Source organism: Megascapheus bottae, chromosome 30 (assembly GCF_031878675.1).
Source record: "Megascapheus bottae isolate mThoBot1 chromosome 30, mThoBot2.hap1, whole genome shotgun sequence".
Classification (NCBI taxonomy): domain Eukaryota; kingdom Metazoa; phylum Chordata; class Mammalia; order Rodentia; family Geomyidae; genus Megascapheus; species Megascapheus bottae.
Window position 1 is genome coordinate 7905306 of NC_143538.1, and position 19090 is coordinate 7924395.

The 19090-nt window shown below is 51.8% G+C and overlaps 1 protein-coding gene across 1 annotated transcript in view; it reads right to left on the minus strand.

Moving 5' to 3' along the window:
• Positions 1–8400: 8400 nt before the first annotated feature.
• The window catches only part of Lrrk1 (leucine rich repeat kinase 1), a 53108-nt gene continuing 42418 nt past the window's right edge, over positions 8401–19090 (minus strand). Inside the window, exons 28-34 of the mRNA XM_090321767.1 lie at positions 18351–18545; positions 17100–17251; positions 16318–16435; positions 14792–14908; positions 11976–12808; positions 11040–11141; positions 8401–9334 (exon numbers count right to left, since the gene is read on the minus strand). Of these exons, the coding sequence (XP_090177893.1) occupies positions 9160–9334; positions 11040–11141; positions 11976–12808; positions 14792–14908; positions 16318–16435; positions 17100–17251; positions 18351–18545 (1692 nt within the window). The 3' untranslated portion in view covers positions 8401–9159. The remainder of the gene's footprint in view (positions 9335–11039; positions 11142–11975; positions 12809–14791; positions 14909–16317; positions 16436–17099; positions 17252–18350; positions 18546–19090) is intronic.

The following is a 19090-nucleotide window of genomic DNA, read 5'->3' on the forward strand; positions in this document are numbered from 1 at the left end:
AATCAGGGAGGGCTTCCCAGAAGAGGTGGCCTAGGCCCCTGGGTGGACCTGTCGTGGCTGATGAGCAGAGAGTGAGACAGACAGTGAGTCAACAGCTTTCTCCAGGGCAATGGGGTGGGGGGTCAGCTGCAGTTCCCCCCCTCCTCCCCAGACTAGCCTTAGGCTTGGAAGCATAGGAAAGCAGGAAGAAACCCACGGCAGCAATAGCAGGGGAGAGGGGAGAGGCTGCTCTTTCTTGCACAAACTGGCTGCTGAAGGAACAGAGGCCTCAGCAGCCCGATGCCTCCACAGTCCACAGTCACCATCCTGTGGCCCCAGGCCCCGGTGTCCAGGCAGAGAACTTCGGCTCTACTGCTGTTTTCATTTTGTATTCACCGGAGGGGATCCAGAAGAGAATGGAGGCCGCTGCTTCTCCAGTCATTTACGCAACTCTCCCTACCCACCCCCCCCAAGCCAGCCACAAAGGGCTCTTTGTTCTGTGCAAGTTCAAAGTCAGCTCCTCCATGGGGAAAACAGCGTGCAAAGGCTCCATGTCACCCTAGAAGTAGGGTCCCCAGCAGGACCTGGGCCATCTGCGTGCTGCAGAAGCCACGTGACTATGCTGGGTGATGGGGAGGGGTGGGTGGCAGGCTGCCATGACCCCACAGCAGGTCACTGACACGTGGCCACCTCGGTCTCCTTATCCACACTGGGCCTTTGCACTTAGCACTCGGACATAGGCGTCAATTCAGCACCTTCCTCCCTCCCTCCCTCCTTCCCTCAGCTAACTCCCTCTCCTTCCCAGGACAGCCTGGGGACAGAGCCCTGGGTGGAGAAGGGCCTGGCTATCTTCTCAATTTCTGAAGGTAAGACCAGGCTTGGAAGGGAGGGTCCCCCGCCTCATCAAGAAACATTTTCTCAGTGCTGAGGGGAGCTTCATGGAAGCTGGGTTGGGGAGGGGGTGGCCTCCCTCACCACTGACACTGCATGTTCACCCTCCACGCCCAGAGCTCAGCAGTCCCACATTAGGTCCAGCCACTGGGCCACATAGAGAGACATGGCATAGGGCAGAGGAAGGTTTATTCAAGGCAGCCTTGGGCAGACATCACTTCAGGACATTGTCTGCCATCTTTGCGGGTCCAGACATTGGTTTCAGGTTAATAGGGAGAGTTGGGAGCAGGGGTGGGGCAGGGCTGCAGAGTTAAATGAGTCCGGGACACAGGTGTGGCTGGTGGACCATTAGCTCGCTCTTTGTGCTGGGAGGAATTCTGGAGACTTGTTATCTCCTTATTACTGGAACAGAACAGGAACCGGGAGACTGCCTGCGTTTTGGGCTGTTTGCTTTAAGATAACAAGACAATGCTTGTTTGAGGGGCTCTGCCTTCCCCTAGGATGGTTTATCTGTGAAACTGGCCTTTCCTGGAGCACTGGTGACTGCAGCCCACAAGGCTCAGGTCAAAGGACACAGATGGAGCTCAGTGAACTCACCGAATCCAGGAAAAGCATGGCTTCACTTGCCTGGCACGCTACCCCAGTCACATGAGCTGACAGACTCACCTCCAGTTCCTGCTGTGAAACCGGGGGCTCAGGGCAGTCTGTGGCCAGGCCCCGTGGGTGGTGGAAGCAGTTAGCTTCTAAGTCACAGAAAGGCCACAGGGTTGCAGGTGATGTCGCCATCCTGGCTGTCCATCCTGGATGCAATGCATCATGGGAACCTCCCAGGCTCCCTCCCCTCCCCCTCAGGGCCATTCCAGGGGTTGCTTTTGTCGGCCACCACCTGAGGACAAAATGTGAATTTCTCCATTTCACATACAGGGAAACAGAGTCTCCCAGCAGGGCTGGAGGTCAGGGTGGGGGCTGTGGCCTGTCTCAAACCTGGGGTGCTTTATGCTACATGTACATATGGATGTCAGAGGCTGACACTGAGTGTCTGGGAACTGCCCAGATGTCAGGGCTTCTCAGTGCTCCCTAGGGCCTGGTTGATAAAAAAAAAAAAATCACAGCTGGGAAGGGAGTCTTTTTTTTTATGTTGTTGTAAAAGTGGTGTACGGAGGGGTGACAGCTACATAAGTCAGGTAGTGAGTACGTTTCTTCCCTTGCTCTTGGATGGGAGGTGTCCGCACCCAGTGACCCCTCCCAGCCATTCTGGTAAACACTCTGTTTGCTGCCTCCTCCAGCTTCCTGACCACCCAGATGGACTCTCTATCCAGGCACCCAAGTCCCTGCTGGCGAACGCTCTTCCTGACCCCAGCTCTGTTCCGGCCCAGCTTCGCTGGTGGGTGTATTGGTGTGGTTGGTTATTTGGCTGTCTGCCCACCGGAGCTGGTTAACACCACGAGGGATCACATCTGTGGCATTTGCCAGGATGTCCTTTGGTGGGTCCGGCTGCCTGGCCTCTGGGTGGCACATGACCTAAAGGTCTAGGGAAAATGATTGGAGGTTGGAGAAACACACCCATCAGGGTGATGCTCAGTGATGGGCCACGTGCAGTGGCTTACATCTGTAATCTCAGCGACTTGGGCCATCACCTTGGCCCAGAGTACCTGGCTGCCCTGGGGAATCTGTCTTATGGTGTGAGTCTGCAGGAAGTGCCTTTTACTTTCCTGATTCCCGAGGATAGCTTGACAGAGCCCATCCTCAAGTAAGCTCGATGGAAGTGCCATGTAGGGGGAGTTGTTATAGCAAGTTGCTTAAGGAAATAATGACAAGAATAGACTCTACAATATGCGGTAGCGATGTATCCCCCCCACACACACAAATTTTAAGATGGGGTCTTGCTATGTAGCTCAGGCTGTCCTTGAACTCTTCTATTCTCCTGCTTCACGCTCCTGAGTGCTGAGATTACAGATGTGTGCCACAGAGCCCGGTTTCCTAAGGTTTTTTTTACTTATGTACAGAGGGAGAGGGAAGCGGGGAAAGGACTTAGACATTCACATTGTTGCATCTCTAGTTGTTAGCACTTTATCTTGCCATTTTGCTATCAACTCCAGTGCTATTCTTGGAAAATATATTGGTTGGGTCTCTAGACTGTTGTACGCACTGAAATCGTTTACCTAACATAGTAATTACCTGTTTCTTAAAGGTGGGTCAGGTAGAAAGTGCCTATTAAAACGACTAGGCCAAGTAGATACTTTTATTGTTGTTGTTGTATATAGTTTACTCCTCTTATTTTCTTTTTTTTTATTTTTTTATTTTTTTTGCCAGTCCTGGGCTTGAGCGCAGGGCCTGAGCACTGTCCTTGGACTTTTCTCAAGGCTAGAGCTCTACCACTTGAGCCTCAGCACCACTTCTGGCTTTTTTCTATGTATGTGGTACCGAGGAATTGAACTCGGGTCTTCATGCATGCTAGGCAAGCACTTTAACCACTAGGCCAAACTCCTGGCCATACTCCTCTTATTTTCTATGTAAAATATTTTTTCTGCTGACCTATGCACGGTTTCCTATAGTATGTTAAGCTTTTGGAGAATAAGTGTCAACATACTTTTCTTGTCCTCTTTCTTCTAGTATTTTTCTAACTCTGACTCATGCTCCTTTGGGACTTTCTATGAGATGATTTTGTAACTCCGTTCCTGTCTTTCCCAGTGCTTCTCAGTTCCTGCCTTTGTCCTCTTGTGTTAGCTTCTTTTGTGCTACTGGTAGCCCTAAATTCCAGGAACTTGCTCTGTAAGGGTGTCCATTTCTATTTTGACAATCAAATGGCTAGTCTTAAATACTCTTTGTTTCTTCCCTCTCTTCCTCCTTCTTTTCTTCCCTCCCTCCCTCCCTCTCTCTTCTTCCTTCCTTCCATCCTTCCTCTCTCTCCTTCCTTCCTTCCTTCCTTCCTTCCTTCCTTCCTTCCTTCCTTCCTTCCTTCCTCCCTTCCTTTCTTTTCTGTATTTCTCAATAGATGAGGGACAGCTTTCTTGTCAGAATGGCTGAAGACCATGTCACACACAGCTCGACCAACTTGGCCCTTGGCTGTGAGGAGATGGTGCATTAGACTTATGTGGCAACATGAAATCTCTGGCCAGTGGCCTCCTGGCGCATCATAATGGCTTAACGTTTTAGAGAAAAGAAAAATATAGTATATGTCTTAAATTATGAGCAATAAAATAAAATTCCCATCTTTTAAGCTTCAGTTCTACATGAAAGCTGCGGATGGATCAACATAGACAGATGGGGGAGGCGACTTTGGCTCTCAGAACTTGCCAGAACGCAGCCGCCGGCTCAGCCAGGCAGGTGTGGGAATTCCCCAGGGTTTCTGGGTATGGTGGCCTCAGGCTGCCCCTTGACATGGGCAAGGGGGCCTCTGCCAACAGTGCTGCATCCTGCAGCTGCATTTTAAAAAGAACCCATTTGGTCTGGGCTTTTTAAAATTCAAAACAAACCAAACTTCCCTCCCAGCAGCAAACAACAACATTTCCCCCCCACCTCCCAGGCTGGTCAGTCTCTTGGCTAGGTTGCCCCTGGCAACAACACATTTGGGGTTGTCAGCTTCTCTGCAGCTTTGTTCCCGTCTGCACCATGGGGATGGGAGAAGGTCAAGTTTATTGCCAGCTTCCTAGGCTGGGAAGCCAAATCCACACCTCATGGCCCCTTTCTGGCCCTTTTATTCCACTGAGCATAAAAGCATCTGTGTTGCAATTTCCCAGGGCTTTCTGGTACCCCATGGGCCCTGGCTACTTCTGGTCATTTGGCCTTCCCAGCTGGGGAGACTTGTCCAGGCTGCCCCCAAACCATGCCAACCCAACTGCCACAGCCAAGGGGACTGGGCCTGCCACCCGTTCTCCATCCCTGAAAACTTCTGACCCATCTGTTCACCACCAGGGGTCAGAGAGTGGCCACAGCTGGGGGTTGGGGGGCAGAAACCAGTGACAAAGTAGGAGTGCTGGAGGTGTGGGTTGCTATGGTGACACGGGACTCTTGAACCATAGTCATCCATCAGGCTGAGAAGCTGGAGAGCAAATTAGCCCTGCCAATCAACCAGCCAATGCTCACTAGTGCCTCCCTCAGGGCAGGTCAGGGACTGCTCCCTCTGGCTCTCTGAACCAGGGGTTCTGGGGGTGCTCATGGCTAAATAGTCCTCCTCTCTAAGTAGGAGCTACGGATTCTGTTGTTATCGCAGTAAAGATGGGCGAGCAGCTCTGCTCTCCAGCCCTTTGCCTTCCAGATCCCAGAAGCACCTTAGAAAAAAAGGAAACAATAAGGAAGTTGGGGGACAGTGTTCTGAGCCTTTTCCTGGCTACTTGTTGTAGTTGCTGTTATTTTATAACGACTCCACAAAGGTAAGATGGCAACGGTCTTTCTGTACTTTGGTTTAGTGGACTCAGAAGTTGGACAGAAGCCGGGCACGGTGGCTCACGCCTCTAATCCTGGCTACTCAGGAGGCTGAGATCTGAGGATCAAGGTTCAAAGCCAGCCCTAGCACTGAAGAACGTGAGACTCTTACCTCCAGTTAATCACTAGAAAATGGGAAGTGGGGCTGCCTGTCCTTTGGATATCATATTATTTAATTCTATTGGTTACAAGAAAATCACAAGCCCTTGGGATTCAAGGGGAAAAGGTAGAAGACCCCATTTCTGAATAGGAGTGATGGGGGGATGGGAGATCTGACACAGTGCCTCTGGTTTTGGTCTCTACTTAGACTCAGCCATGGTCCAGCTGTACAGACAGGCTTGGCCCTCTGTACAGGCTCTTTCCATGCCCACAGAGAGGAACAGGGTGGGAGGGGGTGGGAGGAAGCGGGGGAGGGGATCTGTACCTCTGCCTGTCCACTGTCGCTGGGCAAGTTCAGAGTGAACCAGGACCCAAAGGGCCACTTGGTTTAATGAGTATCCTGGCTTGACTCCTGCACAATTCATGGCTGGTCATGAAGCTGTAGGTCTGATGTTTCTTGGCTCTGGATTTGTGGTTTGGGAATACAGAGAGCCAGACAGAGCCTCACCCTGGAGCCAAGCAGCGTGGGGCCTGGAGAGAAACCCAGAAACACACACTTGCTTGTGGATAGCCTGGCCTCTGAAACTGTGGTCTGGAGAAATGGACGCAGAGCATTTCGCCATTCCTGTGTGTGTGTGTGTGTGTGTGTGTGTGTATGCACATCTGTATTAGAACTTGAACTCAGGGGCCTGGGCACTGTCCTCATGCTTTTTTGCGCAAGGCTGGCACTCTTCTACTTAAGTCACAGCTCCACTTCTGACTTTTTGATGGTCAGTTGGAAATAAAGTCTCATGGACTTTTCCTGTCCAGGCTGGCTTTGAAGCATGATCCTCAGATCCTAGCATCCTGAGTAGCTAGGAAGACAGGTGTGAGCCATGGCCACATAGCTGGAAAAGCTCTCTTTTGAAGGCTAATTTTTGTGTGGCTGGCATAAAGGCATACCACCGTGACACCACTCGCTTGCTTTGGTGGCTGAGTTCTGAGAAGTTTTAGTGGTAATGGCATAAAGATTCGCAGGTCCAACCACCTCAGGTATGAACATTGAGGCCCTTGAACTTGTACCTTTTTTTCTAGAGACTTACACAGGAAAAGTGTTGACCAGATTTCTAGATTCTCTTCTGCTGTCAGACCTCCTCTCCCACAAGGCCCTCCAGGCTTACCTGGGCTTATTTCTCAAGACCCTGTTCCAGAGAGACTAAAGCATGTAAGATGTGTGAGCACACACTTGGGCATGTATGGGCACACAGAAACACTCTCATGTATACAGACACACACACACACACACACACACACACACACACACACGAACAGACTTTGTAAGCCTGTGGTATATACGGAAAAGGCAGTTGCCTTTAAAATTCTCCATTACCAGGCTGGGAGTTTAGCCTAGTGGTAGAGTGCTTGTCTATCAAGCATGAAGACCTGGGTTTGATTCCTCGGTACCACATACATAGAAAAAGCCAGATATGGTGCTGTGGCTCAAGTGGTAGAGCTCTAGCTTTATCGAAAGGCCAGGGCTCAGGCCCTGAGTTCAAGCCCCACAGAACTGGCAAAAAAAAAAAAAAGAAAAAACCCCATTACCCAGGAAATTCAAGAGGTCAAACGAGAAAGGTCCAGGAAGAAAGTCTGCATTTGTATTTATATCTGCGTAGTATTTGCATCCATCCACAGTTCCTCCTTCCCCTGATGAGGTCGTATATGGGAATATTTGGTAAAGTAAATGGATCCAGCCCACAAACTCCCCTTAGAGAGCCCAGGAGCCCAGGAACCAACATTTCTCCACTGGCGGATGTCTGAGCCAGGCAGAGCTGGCTGGAGGAGCAGGGCTGGGAGGCTGCACGCTGGCGCCCCCTGGCCGCAGACATGGGAATTGCTCCCAAGGGCCATCACTGGGGAAGTGGTTGCTTATAGCCTCAGCCATGACCAGTGTGAGAGGAGCTGGCCTCAAGCTAGGGTCAGACACCCACAGAGGACAGGGGACAGGCCAAGGTCAAAGCACATCTTCCTGACATTTTGGCCCATTTGGGCCGCCAGGAGAAAGATAGGGGTGCAATTAGAAAGTTGGGGAGGAAGGCATGGTTGACTGGGTGCTGAGAAGGAGAGGGGAGCTATTAGGGCCAGGGGAGAGACCAGGGTAGGCAGAAGCAGGGAAGGATGCAGTTGGGTAGACCCCGTTCCTCAAGATTCAGGCTTGGAGAAGAAAGTGGAGGATTTGCTTTTTTAGTCCTGTGGCTGGCAGGACAGCCGCCTCTGCCCATACAAACAGCCGCAATGCAGCCCGCAGGCTCTAAGTCTGCCCCACCTGGGATGGGGGACCACGCCTCGACTATTGTCACAGGACTGAACAGACAGATGCCACCACTTTATTCTTGAGGTTCTGGGGTTTTTTTTTCCAGATAAAAGGATTTACATGCAGTACTAAATCATGAGTTCCTTTTTAAAAACATTATTATGGCTGATACTGGGGCTGGAACTCAGGGCCTGGACTCTGTCCCTTAACTTTTTCACTCTGCCACTTCAGCCACCATTCCACTCTTAGTTTTTCTGGTGGTTCATTGGAGAGAAGTGGCTCAGCCTTAAGATCTCAGCATCCTGAGTAGCTAGGATTACAGGCATGAGCCACAGTGCCCCGCAGAGAATCCTAAGTTTGTTATTAGACAAACGTTGGTTTCAACACAAGCCATATGGTAGGATCTCAAGTTCAACTTGTGTTCTGGGTGAAGCAGAGTCAGATGGTTAAGTCTTGGCAAAGACATGAATGTGTACGTGTGTCTGTGCCCACAATTTACAAAAACACCCTCTGTGTAAGCCATACATCCCGGCTAACAATTTCACTTTTCACAGCCTGCTGTCCATATGGGCTGTTCATGTTCAGCAACATACATAATTTGGTTTAAGTCCCTGGATGGTGAGATTTTCCCAACCAGAGACCCAAACCGCTGAGATATTACTTAATTTGTGAACGTGATAAACAAGATTATGATGTACAAACAAGCACAGCCTGTGTTCCAACTGCGTTGGAAGTTTATTTGACCACGCTATAAACACAGGCCCTTTCTCCAGCCCCTCGGATTCCATTTCTCCTTCCTTTTGTTGGAGGAAAAGAATGTAAGTAGAGTGGCTGCCTTGAGCCCAGCTTTCTGGATCTCACTCTTAAAGGAGCTCATTCATGGAACCCCCAAGCCCCCACACCCCAGCCCAGATTGCATCCTGCTCCTGTCTCAGGGTCCTTCTAGAAGTTTCTCACACTGAGGCTTTTCTGAGGGGGAGACATCCGATCTCAGCTTACCCAAGCTGGGCCCCCCGCTTCAGGAGCACTCGGGGGGCTTGTGAACTATCCCGAGTCTACGATTCTAGGGGTGGAGGGAGTGTTGGGGTCACAGTCCTCCATTTACCCTGCCCTGATGTGATCCCTAACTCCATGGAAGTCTAGTGTAATTCCATCTGAGGCTTAAGATTAAAACAGGGCAGGCCCATTATGCCAGGAAGGTCCTGGCCCCTAGAAACCCATGGAGGGAAGAAGAGGACTCCCGACCAGCCCTGCTGTAAAGCCCACAGCAGGGACGCAGGTCTTTGGATAATTCTGACCCGCAGAATCTGAGAAAGCCCCCATCCCGGCCAGCCGTCACAGCCCAGCTCTTTTGAGCAGCTGGAGTTCAGGAAAGAACTTGATCCACCTTCTGGTTCTTTCCAGGGCCTGTAGCAGAGTGGCTAAGGGTCCAGCTCCAGGGTCCGGCAGTCCTACGGAAGGCCTGTCTGTAGGAATTACCTTCTCTTGCGTGTCGCCTCTAGCCTGTACAGTTCCTCATAGGACTGGTAGAAAATGTCAAACTCCCTGGCTCCCCAGCCTCTCCACACAGCCAGGCACCACTCGCTAGTCTCGCTTTCGAAGCAGCACACCACTGTTTCCTTGGAGATCACGGCTGCATCCACCAGCACCCTATGGAGAAAAGTGGGGTGTGCCGTCTGAGAGAACCTATCTTGGGGTCCCTGCTGGGGCAGGGCTGCACTCCTGAAAAGGGTCTGGGGTGCATCCTGGCCTTGAGTGACCCTTCACTTTTTACCTGCTCCGTGTGTGTGTGTGTGTGTGTGTGTGTGTGTGTGTGTGTGTGTACTGGGGCTTGAACTCAGGTCCTCATGGTCTCACTTGGATCTTCTGCAGAAGGCTGGTCACTCTCCCACTTACTTGAGCCACAGTGCCACTTCCAGTTTTTGCTGTTTCACTGGAGATAAATAAGACTCATGGACTTTTCTGCCTGGGCTGGCTTTGAACCACGATCCTCAGATCTCAGCTTCCTGAGTAGCTGTGATTACAGGCATGAGTGCCAGCGCCTGGCTCTTCTGGGTTTGTTTCTCTTTATTGCCCAAGGCAGGTTTTGCCAAGAGTCAGGTACACACATTATGTGGAGAAAAACCCCAGGTGGACGCCAAAAGGCTGCGCTGGGCAGGTCACAGGCAGGTTAGAGGCTTTGGGATGTCGAGGTCACTGGGCAGGGCACATAGTAGGTATAGAATGAAGAGATGCTGCTAGACCATGCCTGGAATTGGTCATTAGCCTGGCAGCAGGGCCCAGAGGCTGCAGGGAGCCACCTATCCTGGCCTCAGATTGTACCATAGATCAGACAAACCAGGCCATAGCCTCAGAAAAATGTAGGCAGTGCTAGCTGTGGGCCTGGGGCTTTGCTGGTTAATGAAGTGACTGTGTTTCCCCCGCGTGGGACAAGAGAAAGCGAGGGAAGCAAGTCAATTGTCATCCTAGCTCCTCAGGAGGCTGAGATCTGATGATCGTGGTTCCAAACCAGCCAGGCAGAGAAATCTGTGAGACTCTTAGCTCCCATGACCCACTAGAAAACTGGAAGTGGTGCTGTGGCTCAAGTGGTAGAGCTCTAGCCTTGAGCAAAAAGTTCAGGAACAGTGCCCAGGCCCCGAGTTCAAGCCCCATGACTGACAAAAAACAAACAAAAAAAACCCCTAACAAACAAACAAACTGGAAAAGAAAGAAAGGCTCCTCAGTAGGCTGGAGCATGCACGAGGAAGCAGGCCCCGTGTTTGGGACGCTGCAGACTCTCTTCAGCCCAGCAATCCTGACCTGCAAGCCAGGAGCCCTTTGGGCCCAAGTCTGCCAGGCATAAGCTCAGCTGGGGCTCAAGAGCAACCCTGGAGCTTATTCCCGGCATTGCTCTCAAGGCAGCGGGGCGGGGGTGGGGGCAGGAGTGTCCCGGGCCCTGGGCCTCACAGAAGACTCAGTGCTGCGGAGCAAGGGACCGAGTGGCCCCTGGGTCATTTTCTTCCTCTAGTGAGGACAGAATGGGAAGTCTCCATCCCACACACTCAGGAGGAAACAAACTCCTGTGCCCTGGGTTTTGGTGAGGGGCAAGGTGATGTGGTTGATCTACACCCACAGACAACCCCAGAACCCCGCATCCTGGTTAGGGGCAGAGATGCCTGGTATTGCTGAGCCCCCCAGGACCTGCGTGGAGGAACCCATACCTTGCTCCTGCTTTCCTGGGTGGGGCCAAGGTTATCTGTTTAGGTAAGTGACAACAGGGCTCCTGGGTTGTCAGGGCCCTGACTGGGTGTGTGTGGGGAGCTGAGGGGTCCAGGTTGCTGTTCTGGGGCTCACAGGATGGCTCCCTCCAGCTTACCCATGTGGAGTCAACTCTCGGGCTTTCAAAACAGCGATGACTCGACCCCGCTGAGCGCCGGCCTCCTTCTCCAAGCCAATGACAATGATATCGCCGCCTCGCCTGAGGAATCAACATGGAGAAGGGGTAGTGATGGGTGGATGGCTGGCTGTACCCTGGTGGGACAGAGCTGGCATGCAGAAAGACACTGGTGCCTCTGGTAGTCCACGGATGTGCGAGTAACCTTCCTGGCTACGAGCCCAATGTCAAGACTTCCCGTTGTGACACCATCAGCTCTTGGGTGAGCAGATGAGCATTCCCTGTGCCTGGCCTGAGATTTGGTGAAAGCTGAGTGTGGAGGCTCCCACCTGCAACCCTAGCTCCTCAAGAGGTTGAGATCTGAGGATCATGGTTCAAAACCAGTCTGGGCAGGAAAGTCCACGAGACTCTTACCTCCAATGCACCATCAGAAACCCAGAAGTGAAGCTGTAGCTCAAAGAGGTAGAGGGCTAGCCTTGAGCACAAAAACTCAGGGACAGCATCCAAGCCCTGAGTTCAAACCCCATGACTGATAAAAAAAAAGAATAATTCCTGAGTACGAAATCGAAAGAGTAGATCAAGCTTCTGATTTGCTTGCATATTATCCTTTTTTTTCTTTTCTTTTTATTTTTTTTGGTCCTGGTCCTGGGGCTTGAACTCAGAGCCTGGGTGCTGTCCCTTCATTTTTTCCACTCAAGGCTGCTGCTCTACTACTTGAACCACAGCTCCACTTCCAGCATTTTAGTGGTCCATTGGAGTTAAGAGTTTCACAGACTTCCCTGCTCAGTGTGGAACTGTTTTCTGTGCTCCTCAGATCTCAGCAGCTAGGAATCCAGCGCCCGACTTGCATGCAATCTTTAAGGAAACCCTCAGGTTCTGGGCTGACCACAGAGCGCCAACCCATGCCAAGAGACTCACCTGGGCACCCAAAGGAGATCTCGCACAGCGAGAATCTTCACGGCCTGTAGGTGCTGGCTGAACGTCTCCCCGTCCAGGGGGCTGAGGTCAGGGTCCGATCTGTCAGAGAGGACGCTGGGCTTGGGCATTCTGTCCGAGTCCTGGCAGTCGGTGGAGAAGGGCAGGCTGGAGCCGCTGACCGGGGAGCTGGGGCAGCTGGTGGGGGCCCGGTGGGGTGGGGATGAGGAGTAGGAAGACAGGGAGCAGTAGTCGGTCAGCGAGTCCTGGTGGCTGAGGATCTGGGTCCCCAGCTCCTTGCTGTAGATGATGCTGACGTCGGTGATGGCCTTCCCCTCGTCATTCACGGGGCCGGGGGCTGGGGACTCCGAAGCTATCAGCTGCACAGGAAACACGTCCCTCAGGGGACTGGGGTCCCCACAGAAGTACTGTGCGCACAGGTGATAGGTGGCTGAGTGGTACATCACCAACGAATTGGCCTTGTCGTCCAGGCACCAGACCACCTCTTCCCCCCGGCAGTCAGAGCCGCAGGCCAGGGCGGTGACCACAGAGGGGGCCGCGTAGGGCTCCAGCCGCCTGCGGATGTCCAGCGTCCCACAGTCGACGACCAGAAGGCCGGGCCCGTTGCTGTACCAGACCTCGGAGCCGCTGTTGGCCACCTCCATGGCACACACCGGGTACGGGTTCTGCCGGGCGTCGGCGTCGGCGATGCGGAACTTGGCCCGGTTGGCGGTGTGGGAGCACAGATACGAGCAGCCGTCACGCGGGACGCCACGCACCACGGGAAACACCGCCACCAGGCCGTCCGCCAGGCCTGCCAACACCAGGAGGGAGTTCTGCAGGGAGAGGCAGGGTCACAGGGTGGGGAATGGCAGGTGCCACACCTATCCTAGCCATGCGTGGTGGCCTCCCAGCCAGCGGCCACGAGATGTCCACCCAGCCAGGCCACCCCGCCTTCTAGATGTGAGATGTGGAGCGCAGCACCAAGCAAGGGCACAGTTGCCACGTACCCTGCCTCCACTGGGCTGGCTTTGTGCTCTCCCTGCTGGGACTACACCATGGGGTGTCCTCATTGTCCCTATGAGGTAGCTTGTACTGGGGCTGGGTGCTGTCCCTGAGCTTCTTTTACACAAGGCTAGCACTTGTGCCACTTGAGCCACAGCGCCACTTCTGGCTTTTTCTGTTCGTGTGGTACTAAGGAATCACACCCGGGGTTTCGTGCATGCTAGGCAAGCCCTCTACCACTAAGCCACATGCCCAGACCCCTCATAGATTTTTATTCCGCAAGGCCTGGGGTGTGGCTGGCACGGAGGTAACCTGTCCACTGCAAGAATACTGAAGCTCTATGGCAGTCGCCATGCGGGGAGAGGAGGGGCAGATGCCAGAGGTGCCGGGATGAGGGTGCAAGATGCTGACACCCCACCTCCCCCAAGGCTACCCCAGCCAGGACTCAGAGCAGAGTGCGAACAGAAAGCATCAGGGTGGGAAAAGCTTTGCCAAGTAAAGCTTGAGTCAGGCCAGAGCAGTGCCCAGGTTTGGCTACAGAGAGTCACAATGCGACAGCCAGGACAAGACACACTGAGATAGATGATCAGAATTCTTCAGGACTGGCACCCGTGACTCCTAGCTATTCTGGAGGCTGGGATAGGAGGAGCTCAGGTAGAAGAAAGCCTGGGATAGGAAAGTCTGTGAGACTTATTTCCATGCAGCCCCCAAAGAGCCCAGAAGTGGAGCTGTGGTTCAAATGGTAGAGGATCAGCCTTGAGCACAGAAAGCTCAGAGACAGTGCCTAGCCCTTGAGTTTAACCCCCCTTCCCTGCCACACACACTCCATCTTCAGAAAGCAGCCAAACCAAGCAGGCTTGGAATCCCAGCCCGGCCTGCGTGGGGAATGCCACGTCTCAGTTGGGGCTTAGCCTGCGAGCGCACACATTGCGGGGGTCTGTCCGGCAGGGCTGTGGGCTGGACCAGCCAAGGGGGCCGGGACAGGCTCAGGGGGCCCTGCACAGAGCCGGCTTTATTCCGCCCAGTCGTGCGGGAAGCGGTGCCCTGGCTCCAGGCTCAAGAGGTGATGTGATATCCTTCAATACGGCTTTGTGTCCTGCCCCTGCCTGCACGCCAGTCAAGGCTGGGCCCCTGATGCCCAGCCCCACTCGTGAATCATCAGTGGCTTAAAGGTGTGTTTCATACCTGAGCCCATTTTCTTTCTAGTAAAAAGAGATGAAGCTGGAGCAGAATGGAGAGGAGAACTCGGGTGTTTTGTGTCAGGGTCTGTGTGTGTGTGTGTGTGTGTGTGTGTGTGTGTGTGTGTGCGTGTGCGTGTGTGTGTATTGGGCTAATGGAGGCCCACATTAAGGCCTCAGGTCTGGGAGGGGTTGTGAGATGAGATGGGGCCTGTGCTGGGACACACGTGGGGCCAGCACGGAAAGGCCGAGGAAGGGTGCCTGCTAGGCCTGGAAGGGCCAATTGGTGGTGGACAGTGAGCCCTTGAGAGGAGGCGGGGATGGAAGAGGACACGCTGTCTGTCCTATCCATCCGAAGCTGGCACTGGTGAGGGCTGAAGTGGGGGCTGAGGCTGGGGCAGGTGGGAAATAAAGTTCTGATGCCCCTGCTCCTCTCCCCTGTGGGCACCAATGCACACTGCCACCTCGGTCGGGGTTGAGCTGCTTGCTCGAGGGCAGGAGCTGTTCCGCCGTGGGAAGGAAGTGGATCCGTGATCCGTGATTGGGCTAAGGAGTCCAGGATGGAGTCGTTCCCACACAGCTTGCAGACAGGGCAAGAGGGGCTTCAGAAATCTGCACCCGCCTCCCCCGCCTCACCTTTTTAATGATGGGGACTGCCAGGAAGCAGGTGACAATGGCTGGCGTGTCCAAGGCTTGCTGTGGAGTGCTCAGTGGACACATGCCTTTGAGGCTGTAAATGTAGATCTTCTGATCCTGCAGAGGCAGACAAACCCCATTATAAGAACAGGAGAGAAAGTGGCTGGTGTTCCTACTGGGGTCCACATAGGTGGGGGTCCCTTTTTGTGCCTCAAAAAGTAACGTGGATGAAGGCCAGGCATGTTTCTGCATGCCTGCAGTTCCAGCAGCTTGGCAGGTGAAGGTAGGAGGACCAAAGTCTGAGGTTAGCTCCAGCAAAAGTAGCCTGAGACCTGTGCCAAAAACAGAGCTGGGTTGACCACAGTCCAGGTCAGCCAAGTGCCAAGTAAGACCCTGCCTCAAAACTAAGAGGGGCTAATGGAGCAGCTGAAATGGTAGGACATCTGCTTAGCACATCTGAGGCCCTGAGTTCAAATCCCAGTGCTTTAAAGAAATGTCCTAAGTGGTTTTCTCTGGGTAACAGGTTATGGATTCTTTTACTTTTCTTCTAGATGATTCTGTGTTTGTTTGCTTTCATATTTCTACAAAGAACAAGAATACATAAGCCAATTAATTGAAAAGATTGAATCTATGTTTCTTTTTTCTTTTCTTTTTTTTTTTTTTGCCAGTCCTGGGCTTGAGCTCAGGGCCTGAGCACTGTCCTTGGACTTTCTCAAGGCTAGAGCTCTACCACTTGAGCCTCAGCATTTTTTCTATGTGTGTGGTACCAAGGAATCAAACCCAGATCTTCATGCATGCTAGGCAAGCACTTTACCACTAGGCCAAACTCCTGGCCCTCCATGTTTCTTTTGTGAGGGCTTTGCTGCTGTTTGTGCTTGTTGCTCTGTAGTACTGAGGTTTGAGCTCATGGACTTGTGTTTGCTGTTATCATGTGGACCCTAACCCCAGCCCTTTGCCTTTTAGGATTTTTGTTTTATGCTGGTACTGAACTCAGGGTTTTGGGTGCTGTTTGTTAGCTTTCTCACTCAAGGCTAGAACCTTATCATTTGAGCTACAGCTTTCTGGTGGTTCACTGGGGATAACAGTCTCCCGACTTTCCTGCCTCAGCTAGCTTCAAGTCACGATGCTCAGATCTCAGCCTTCTGAGATCTAGGATGATAAGCCTGAGCCACTCACTGGTCCTGGGCTCTTTGACCTTCATATGACTTCATAAAGGCATAACAGTCTTTAGAGCTGAAAAGTGATGCTGTGTGGACCCAGAATGTTCTAGGAAATCCAGGCCCAGTGGCACCAACCTCTGGGGCTCCCATCCCTGGAGATCCTCCTGCCTCCTTGAGTCTTGAATCCCAGCTGTCCACCACGGACAGTCAGAGCCAGGAGCAAGGGAGGCTGAATGCTCCAGGCAGCCTGTTACTGTCTCACCAGACTGGTGGCTATTTTGGAGATCATACAGTGTAGTATCACAAATTCAATACCCCTGGGGGCCACTCCCTGGAGGAGCCCACGTTGTAAGGGTCAGTGGTTACCTCAGTTGCCATCCATAGGGTGTTCTGGACCTTGAGCTGACAGCTCAGCTTCATGCCAGGGCAGGGCATCCTCTTTACTTCTAGAAGGCCCTTCTCTGTGTTCACCACGGTGTAATTCCTACAGTAAGGATCATGAGGTCAGCGTTCTCCCAGGACCTGGTGGGAAGGTCTCAGGAGGACAGAGATAGCAGCTTTGAGCTAGGATCTTGCTGTGCTCTGAGATTCAAGCACATTCTCCACAGGCATCCTCCATGCACCACAACTAGGTTCCGCCTGCTGGGAGCATGTGAATTTTGCACACACAGAGAAAGGAATTTTACTGGAGGAGGGGGAGCATCTTGAGGGACACTGGTGGCTCACATCTGTCATCCTAGCTGATACTCAGGAGGCTGAGATCTCAGTTCAAAGTGAGCCCAGGCAGGAATGTCTGTGAGATTCTTATCTCCAATGAGAAAACTGGGAAGCGGTGCTGTTACTAGCTTGAGTGAAAGAGCTTGGGGACAGTAACCAGGCCCTGAGTTCAAGCCCCATAACAGACAAAAAAAAAAAAAAAAAGAAAAGAAAATCTTTTCCTCCTGTGATCTCTGAAATAACTTACTCCTCCCGCCCCCAGCAAGATGGATGGGCTTTGAACTGCCATCATCTTCCAGATTTCAGCCTCCTGAATAGCTAGGATTACAAGTGTGAGCCTCCGGCTTTGAACTCATTCAAGGTTTTCTGTTCTTAATTCCATCCCAGATACAAGCATGGCAGGGCAGAGTAAGTCAGGCCTGGGCAGTTACCTGGACTCTTCTTTTCCATCCCAGAACACCACCGTGTACTCCTGGCCCTGAGATGAGAAGAAGTCTGTCTGTGTCCCACAGGGCAGCAGGTACTTGAAGGTAGCGAAGGTTGGATCCTTCATTTGACTCACCACGGAGAGAGCCAGTGGGCGCTGCAGGTGGAGAGAGACAACACTGCGTTGGGCATGCCTGTGCTGGTTTGGAACCTGAGATCAGCCATTTCCATCCAGAGGGAAGAAACACGGCAAACTGGCTGTCTCAGGGCCAGATCCGCTTTTGACCAAAAACCCCAAGCCCCATCCAGGACCCTAGGCTTAAGCCTGGCTGCTCAGGTTAGCTTTCACTACAAGTATTCTACCCCACGCCCAAAATTCTATGGCAAAGAATTTTTCTCAGATCCTGCTTCTTCCTAAGATGTTAAACTCTTTGATTTGAAGTCTTTTTTGTTTGTTTTTATGTCCATACTGAGACTTGAAGTCAGGGCCTGGCCATTGTTCCTCAGCTTTTTAAACTCAAGACTGGCACTCTATCACTTGAGCCACAGTGCCACTTCTGGTTTTCTGGTGGTTAACTGGAGATGAGAGTCTCATGAACTTTCCTGCCTGGATTGGCTTTAAACTGTCATTCTAAGATCAAAGCCTCCTGAGTAGCTAGGATTACAGGCATGAGCCACCAGTACCCAACTGATAAATAAGTTAACCATGAAATGATAGGCTTCTCCCACACAAAGGAACTTTAACACTACAACTTATGCTTTATGCATAAGTGTTCCCATTGTCTTTTCTTTTTCCTTCCTTCCTTCCTTCCTTCCTTCCTTCCTTCCTTCCTTCCTTCCTTCCTTCTTTCTTTCCTTCCTTGTAACAAGATTGGAACTTGAACTTGGTACCTGATACTTTGCTCATTAGCGGTACTTCCCCCATTGTCTTAAACACACACTCTGTTGTTGCATAGGGTTGCTTGCTAGAAAGGTACCTGTGGACATGTCAGCCTGTAAAACATTTCAGATTTCCAATTTTCAGGTGCTAAACTAGCAGTCTGTGCAAGTATTCTAAAATCTTAAAAACTCAGAGAAATCAGAAACTCTTCTAGTCCCAAGTGGACTAGAATCACACACAAAAGCAATGGCACTAGTTACGGTAGAAGCAGTCATTCTCTGTCTAGACAAGGTGAGCAGAGGTTGACCAGTTGTTCTTAGTCATGGATAGGTGTGCATATGCACATGCATACACACAGCCTCCAGTCCCCAGGTACCTTCTCAGGCTTTGTATCCCAGCACTCCATCATGAGTGCCTGCAGGCGATGGAACTGCACTTCCTCTGGCTGCCCCAGAACTGGGCGGATGCCCTTGGACAGCTTCTTGGCAATCTGAAGCTGGTGGTGGCCCAGTGCAGGACGCTGTCCTGATAGTAATTCGTACAGCACCATTCCATAGGAGAACATATCTACCTGGGCAGAGAGGCGAGCCAAGTAAGGTCCCCTGCCAGGGCCCTGTGGCTTTAACAAGTTGATCTTGAAGTGTAAGGAGCAGCGCAGAGAGACACAACTAGGTAAGGAAACATGAGTCTTCCCCAAAGGGGAACCATGGTCCATCCATCCATCCATCCATCCATCCATCTACTTATCTATCCATCTGTTCATTTATACATCTAATTTTCCATCTGTCTAGCCATCTAGGCTTCTAACATGTTTTTCTATCTAGTTATCCATCCATTTTTATATTTTATCATCCATCTATTCATCCATTCATGTGCCCATCCACTTATCATCTTCCCATCCATCCATCCATCCATCCATCCATCCATCTGACTACATGTGCTTCTAGCCACTTATCTATCCATACTTCCCTTCCATCACTCTAGTCATCAATCCCTTCTGACTAGCTGTTCTACCCACTTTTTAAATCCATTTTATCATCTACCCCTCCCACACACATCTATCTGACTACTTACTCTTTGACCATCCATTTATCTATCCATTCTTCTAACTGTCTG